The following is a 7,786-nucleotide window of genomic DNA, read 5'->3' on the forward strand; positions in this document are numbered from 1 at the left end:
CTCTGACATTCATTATTTCTTAGATCCTCGTAAGAATTCTCAGAAGTAGGTCTGATTCCTACTTTCTAGATAATGAGGCTCAAGTTCACAGAGGGGCACAGGAGAGTCCTAGGCCGCCAGGCTAGGATGTGAGCTGCGTTGACTTAGCGTGTACCACGTGACAGGCCTCTCCCGTGGGCCACCGCCTTTAACCCTCATGCTAAACCTGGATGGTGGGATGACTGTTCTCACTATGCAGATAAGCCGGAGGGCTCAGGCACCACAGATCACACAGCTGAAGGGAGTAGAGCTAGGGCCTGAAGCCAGCTTTTCTGGTTCTAGATATAAGATCTTTCTACTAAGTCAACTACTTCCTAACCAGGGGAAACTTTGTCTCCCACGGGACAGTTTTAGTTCTCATAACTGGGAGGTGCTACTTGCATCTAGTGGGTAGAGGCCAGTGAGGCTGCTAAGTGCCCTGAGGTGCGCAGGACAGGCCGCACCTGCCAGCAAAGCCTCCCCCAGCCGGAAACGCATCAGCTCCAAGGCTGAGCAGCCCTGCACTGTGCTCATTCCAGCATCCATGGCCTCAAATGCAAATGACCCCCTGCCTACACATGTGCACTACACCATTATAGGAATCACTCAGCAATGACAGTACAACTACCTCCCAAGGATTTTATTAATTCCTGCATTGAAGATTGACAATCAAAACACACACACACAAAATTCTATCCAGGTTCATACAAAAGAGGTAAGTCTCCATCTTTTTTTATAGCTGAATAGTATTCCATATATCAAAATTGATTAACCCATTGGTGATTATAAATTGAGCTGAGATAAACAGTCTAGTGCAAATGTCCTCATGATAAAATGATTTTTTTTTTCTTCTGGGCAGATGTAATGGGATTTTAGGATCCAATGGGAGGTCTGTTTTGAGTTCTTTGAGGATTCTCCATACTTCTTTCCAAAGAGGCTATATTAGTTTGCAGTCCCACCAACGGTGTAAGAGATCCTTCTCTCCCCATCCAAGGCAGCGTTTGAATCCACCATCTGCAGACTTTGTAACTTAATCATTTGTACCCTCATATTAATCTGAAACTAAAAATAAATAGATCAATACTTACAATTCTTACAAACACACAGGCTTTTCCTGCTTCCTGAAGGTGCTAGAGGGGGCAGAGGAGCTGGCAGGAGTAACCTCTACGCTCTGTCCTTACGCTGGGATTGAGAGAACACAGATGTCAGGGTTAAGTAGGTCCATGTTCCAAGTGGCTCTTGCACTTAATAACTGTGTGGTTTTGAGCCAGTCCCGTCAACACTTGGGGTCCCCGTGTCTTCCCCTGTGAGCAGGGAGTTTAGTACCTACCTCTCAGAGTGGCGGTCAACATGCAGGGCATGAAGTGGGTCTTCTGGGAGGTTAGCGGTCAATCCGTGGGCTCTGGAAAGGTGAGCGGAGCCCAGGGAGGGGCCCGTGTTCTTTCTGTGCCCGCAGATGCAGCCCATCTACGAAGTGCTACGGCACACAAACCTGGGGCCGCTGGAGGCCAAGCGGCAGAACCTGCGCCGGGCCCTGGACCAGTACCTGACGGAGTTCAACCCCTGCCGCTGCGGGCCCTGCTTCAACAATGGGGAGCCCATCCTCCAGGGCACCAGCTGCAGGTGCCAGTGCCGCCAGGGCTACCAGGGCCCTGCCTGTGAGCAGACGGAGATAGAGGGTAAGGCCTGTGTGTCTCAATTCAGTTCCAGCCTCACCCGGCTCAAAGGGGCCAGTGCCAAAAGCATCTTGGGGGGGTCTCAGCCTCTCCTTTCTGAACCTGCTCATTCCCTATCCCAGGAACCCACATTTGCGAGTTCTATTCCTCACCTGCCACCCTGCCCCATTCTGCTCTTTCTCCCTGCCATCAAGACCCTTTCTCAGATGGGAACTGTTTCTCACCAAGACGTGGCTGGACAAGAGATTCATTTATGGAGGGACAAGCTAGTCTCCTGGGGCTGCCGTAACAAAGATCGCAAACTGCGTTGCTGGCAGGAAACCAGGAATGTTTTGTTTCAGGTTTCTGGAAGCTAGAGGTATTGGCTAGGTGGTTTCTTTGAGAAACTCTGAGGGGAAAAGTGCTCCCCATTCCTCCCTCGCAGCTTCTAGTGGTTGCCGACAGTCTTGGGTTGTCTTGGCTTATAAAGGCATCATTCCAATAGCTCCCTGCATCTGTATGAGAATCCCCGTCATCGCATTAGAGCCCACTCTAATCCAGCACGGCCTAATTTTAACACGGTCTTATCTGCAAAGACCTTATTTTCCAAATAAGGTCACATGCACAGGCAGTGGAGGTTTGGACTTGAACGTATCTTTTGGGGAATCACAATTCACCTGCCTCCCCGGGATTAGTAGTTGTCGTTATAGTGTAAGGAGTTGAAACTAAAAGCAGGGTTGGGGCAAGTAAAGGTTTAAACGTTCACAGCTGAAGCAGGAACTGCCTGGCCCAGGGAAGAGAGTTAGCAGTCAAAGGCTGAACCCCTGTGCCCTAAAGACAAAGGGGACTGGGGGTGTGGACGTGAATCACAGCGATTTCAGTAACTCCCTGTGAGACCCTGGTTAGTAGCATCTGTTTGGGGGTTAACATTTTTACCTAATTTTCCTTTGAGCTCTAAGAATCTCTATGCATGTCCCAATCCCTAAGCTTCTAATTTTCTAGGCATCCAAAACTGATTCTATGGTACATGGAGTGATGGGAAAACATCTGGGTTACCAAATCAATGTGGAAATAAATCCCAACTGGTTAATATAATGAACAAAAAATACCAAAAAAAAGTACGGCTGGGCACCCATAGCACAGGGATTATAGCGCCAGCCACATGCACCAAGGCTGGTGGGTTTGAACTTGGCCTCGGCCAGCTAAACAACAATGACAACTGCATCAAAAAAATAGCCGGGCATTGTGGTGGACACCTGTAGTCCAAGTTACTTGGGAGGCTGAGGCAAGAGAATTGCTTAAGCCCAAGACTTTGAGGTTGCTGTGAGCTGTGACGCTACAGCACTCTACGGAGGTTGATATAGTGAGACTGTCTCCAAAAAAAAAGATGGATAGAAGAGCTGGAAAGATTGCAAATTTTTTGGTGCTAAGGTGCTACACTTGGGTCTATTAAACAAACTCTTGAAGCACAAGATAGACAGGGTGAGAGCTGTGTGGCTCAACAGGTGTGCGTGAAGAACAGGACCGGCACTTAGACCCGATTCTCTCAGGGGGGTTGACAGCAGTAATGTTGATACCCTCAGAGGGAAGGGCCCAGAACAAGATTCCTCTCTGGCATCCCAGGAGCCACGCTTCATCAGACATTGGCAAGATAAAGCGGACAGCCAAGGGAAGTGGGAAGACTCACACCTGTATCCTAAGAGGAAGAGCTGGAAAGATTATGAATTTTTTGGCATTGGAAAGATTTTGATCTACCATGTAGAAGGCATGAGATTTGTATTCTGTGGCCACTGAGATTAAGCTGTTGAACTAATAGAAGGGGAACTATACCAGAAGGATTTTGGATTAAGGAAGGAGGACTTTTAGATTAAGGAGGGAGAAAATTTGCAATCTTCCCAGCTCTTCCAGCTGTAGTGTGGCAGGAGTTGGGGAGGGGTGGGTGACTTGTGAGAAAGTTATAAAAGAGATTCATTCACCCAGTGGGTAGCTGGGTAAGATGGCCCCCAAGGTCCTACCCCACAATCTCAGTCTCTGACTTAAACAACGGATACAACCTCATGAATAGGGGGTAGTTTGAAGCTTTGAATATTTAAATTCAGCTTGGCTTGAAAGAAATCACCGCTACCAGTTTCCTTAGAATTCAGAAGAGATTTTGGCCTGCAAGGTTTGGTTTAAAAATGAGATGATTGTGAGTGAGTTACTTGTCCCTCCCTGGGAGAGGAGTTCTACATGGGAGGCAGGAGTGTAGCTCTGGTGTCAAACAGGGCTCTGAGTCTTAGAGCTGTCATTTCATCTGGGCTGATCCCATAAAATGAGATGATACAGGAAACTCTTTCATAGGTCATGTTGAGGATCAAACTGGTTAGCCCACATGGCAGGCTGTGTTATCGTAAACAGAAGAAAGGACAGCTCTGTGTAGAATGTTCCACTGGGAGAGGATCTGCCCTGGGTTGTTCCTTGGTCCAATCCCTCCCTTGCTGACAAAGAAGTGGAATTGAAGTCCCAGTGAACAGCCCAGTGATCTGTAGGAGGAATTCTGAAAGGGATGAGCCAGGAGGGTGAGTGAAATCCAAAGCCTTTATGAAGAAGAACGCTGAGAATAAAAACTAAGGGTATCAACTCCCAGGGCCAAGCCTGGCCCACAGTTTCATCAGGTGACTTGGAAAAAGGCACTTCCTGGCAGGTCAGTGAATTGAGAAGGGAAAGATGAAACCACTCGGGGTGATAGAGCTCCAGGGCCCAAGATTTCCCGACTGGGTTTCTGCCCCACGTTCCCACTGGCCAGGCAGCTTTCTAGAAGGGACCAAAGGTCAATAAACAGAAAATCATAACTAACCCTTATTCTGTGCCAGCCACGATAACAGAACTTCATGTGTATGGACTCGTTTATTTCCCCAATAACTTATGACATAAATGCTTGTGTTAGTCCTGATTTACAAATGGGGAAACTGGGCAGATGGAAGGTTAGACAACTTGCACAAGGTCGTGTAGCTACAGAAGCAAAGAGCTAGCATTTGGACTTGACAATCCGATGCCAGGACCCAAGTTCTTTTTCTTTCAGAGACAGAGTCTCACTTTGTCGCCCTCAGTAGAGTGCTATGGCATCACAGCTCACAGCAACCTCCAGCTCTTGGGCTTAAGCGATTCTCTTGCCTCAGCCTCCTGAGTAGCTGGGCCTACAGGCACCCGTCACAACGCCCGGCTATTTTTTAGTTGCAGTTTGGCCGGGGCTGGATTTGAACCCGCCACCCTCAGTATATGGGGTTGGCGTTCTACTCACTGAGCCAGAGGTACTGCCCAGGACCCAAGTTCATAACCATTACTTCACTAATTCATGTCCTAAGAGTCAGGAAATTTAGGGAATGAGAGTAGAAGGTCTGAGACGATTTCTGATAACTATCATTTTGAGGAGTGGCGGGGGGTGGTATGAGCTAGTTCCTAGGTATCAGGTTGGCTTGGCTTAAAGATGTGACCCTGGCCTGGGTGATTTAATCGTAGCACAGTTGAAGGGCCCTCAGAATCGGGGACTTGCTCACATCCCCGTAGTCTGTGTGCTACATAGAGGTGCTCCTCAGCCGTCCAGCACCAGGCTCAGCAGCAGCTGGGCAGAGTCACTGGAGAATGACCTGGGGGAGGGGAGGGGGCAGAGCGGGAGGGGATGGCAGGTGCTCTCCTGGTCCCATTCCTCCTGCATTCCGGCGCTTACAGATAGTAGGTTGCAGAAGCTCATGGGACTCCATTAACCTGGTTCCCAGCAAGGTGTACACAGAAGGTTGGAGTTGTCATCCTGAACTTTCACCCCAACAGAGGCTGGGCTGGCAAGGAAATCTGAGGCTGGGAAGCCAGCCAGTCTCCATGGAAACCCAGGAGAGTGCTAGGAATTTTCCTAGCAAATTTTTGCCTGCAGGGACAGACCTACAAGGTGGGAGAAAGAGACAGAGAGCCGTGCTGTGGCTGCCGTCTCGGGGAGTGTAATCGCAGAGCTGGAAGGGCCCTGGAGATCATCTAACAGTCAAGGGTTGCACTGTGTCCTGCGGAGTCGTGGGGTCCATGGGGCTGCCCTGGTGAGGAGGGCGGGCCTGACAGCCACCCCAGGTTCAAACAGAACATCTCTGCTTTCATCTGACTTAGATGCTCTGGTCCGTATAAGATTTCATACAGGAAAAATAGAGATAAAAATGTAACAATTAAAAAATCCATTAGATGAGTCCACTCTTTTCATATTGCAGTGTGGAAAACTCAGACTGAGACAGAGGATTGCTCAAATGCACAGGGAGGTAGCAGGCCCAGGCTGGGGGAAGGCCTCTGAGCTGGATGTCCAGACAGACTGTGGTCAGTGCACATGTTCAGATGCTCTGAGCAGAGAATGTCTCACCCAGCGCGTTTTGTTGTCAGTCGGAGGGAGTCTGATTTGCAAATCTTCACACAACAGCCCAGCAACCCTCCCTAGAGAGGGGTCTGGTGGAGCCGGAGCTATTTCTGTGAATCCCCAGCTGGGTCCTGTTCCCAGCTCCTCACCCCCTCCAGTGACTCCACGTCATTCTTCCGAGGAGAAGCACACCCCTGCCTTTGCTATCCATCTTCCATGGAAACCTGGGTTCCAATTTCATGAGATGAGTTCCCAGTGGCCCCTTCTCACTCCATTCAGAGTTTCAAATTAAGTGCGAGGCAGTGGGCACAGAGGTCTTGGTTGGCTACTCCCGGGCATTCCCCAAGGAGGGATTGCAGACCACTCTTGGGCCATGGGGTGGCCCTCCCTCCTCCCCGTATGCTAACCTCCTCCTCCCCTGGGAAATTTCCTCTGCAGGAGCCAAAGCGGATGGGAGCTGGAGCTGCTGGGGTTCCTGGTCTGCGTGCACAGCAGGCACCCAGGGGAGGAGGAGACAGTGCAACAACCCCGCACCCCAGAATGGAGGGGCCTCATGCCCAGGGCGGGAAGTGCAGTCCCAGGCTTGCTAAGGCCTCTGGGCACAGCCTGGGCTGGAGCTGCCGTGTGCCACCAGAGCTGGCTGTTGGATACGGACCACTTTTAGCTGAGAGAGGATACGCGTCAGCACAGACGACTCTTCATCCTGCCAGGCCTAAGACTGGCCATCCCATGGACATCCACCTGTCCCATCAGCTACACCACTCAGTTGTTCATTCAACCTCTGGGTGGGGAATATTAACTAGATGCTCAGTCCTGCTCACAGCATGTTGTAGCATCTAAAAGAAACAATGAAAAACCCAAGAAAACTGAATCCATGACTGAAGAAAATTTATAGGATGGTGGAGGGGCATGGCAGGCCGACACTTTTGATAAAATTGATGTCCAATAAAACAAAATATGGTAAGAATTCTCTAGTTCTTTGACAACAATCTTTGTTCATTTATAGAAACATTATTAATTGGTAGGGTAAGCAGACATCCTGAAATAATGAGGAAAATATTAAAAATTGACTTGCATTTCCTCAATTTTCCTTCCTTTGGACTCCTTAAGAATTAATTAATCAGCTCAGCACCTGTTGCTCAGTGGTTACGGCATCGGCCACATACACCTAGGGTGGCAGGTTTGAACCTGGCCCGGACCAGCTAAACAACAATGGCAACTGCAACAAAAAAATAGCTGGGTCTGTAGTCCCAGCTCCTTGGGAGGCTGCGGCAAGAGAATCGTGTAAGCCCAAGAGTTTGAGGTTGCAGTGAGCTGTGATGCCATGGCACACTACCAAGGATGGCATAGTGAGACTCTGGCTCAAAAAATAAAAAAATAAAAAGAATCAATTAATCTCTCCAGTTAGCCTCCTAAGTTCTTTCTACAAATGTCATATTTCTCCCAATTACTTTCTCATGGCGTATTATTCTCCATTGCAGTTTTCACAACTGGTAATTATATTGTCTTAGGCTGCTCAGACTGCGGTAACAAAGTAACATAAACTGGTGACTTACAAACAGCAGAAACTTACAACTCACAGTTCCTGAGTGTGGTGAATTCAGGGGAATTCAGTGTTTGGCGAGGGCCCTTTTTCCCGGGTACTCCAATGGCAGAGAGGGCAAGGAGTCTCTGGGAGGCTCTGCCCCTGTGATCTAATCACCCCCCAACCAAGGTCCCACCTCCTAAATCTGTCATCTTGGAA

General features: G+C 49.1%; 1 protein-coding gene across 1 annotated transcript in view; it reads left to right on the plus strand.

Moving 5' to 3' along the window:
• The window catches only part of C8A (complement C8 alpha chain), a 69,991-nt gene extending 62,981 nt beyond the window's left edge, over positions 1 to 7,010 (plus strand). The window contains exons 10-11 of the mRNA XM_003793121.3: positions 1,475 to 1,697; positions 6,481 to 7,010. Of these exons, the coding sequence (XP_003793169.1) occupies positions 1,475 to 1,697; positions 6,481 to 6,632 (375 nt within the window). The 3' untranslated portion in view covers positions 6,633 to 7,010. The remainder of the gene's footprint in view (positions 1 to 1,474; positions 1,698 to 6,480) is intronic.
• Positions 7,011 to 7,786: the final 776 nt, after the last annotated feature.

Source organism: Otolemur garnettii, unplaced genomic scaffold (genome assembly GCF_000181295.1).
Source record: "Otolemur garnettii isolate 467f Iridium unplaced genomic scaffold, OtoGar3 scaffold00066, whole genome shotgun sequence".
Taxonomy (NCBI): domain Eukaryota; kingdom Metazoa; phylum Chordata; class Mammalia; order Primates; family Galagidae; genus Otolemur; species Otolemur garnettii.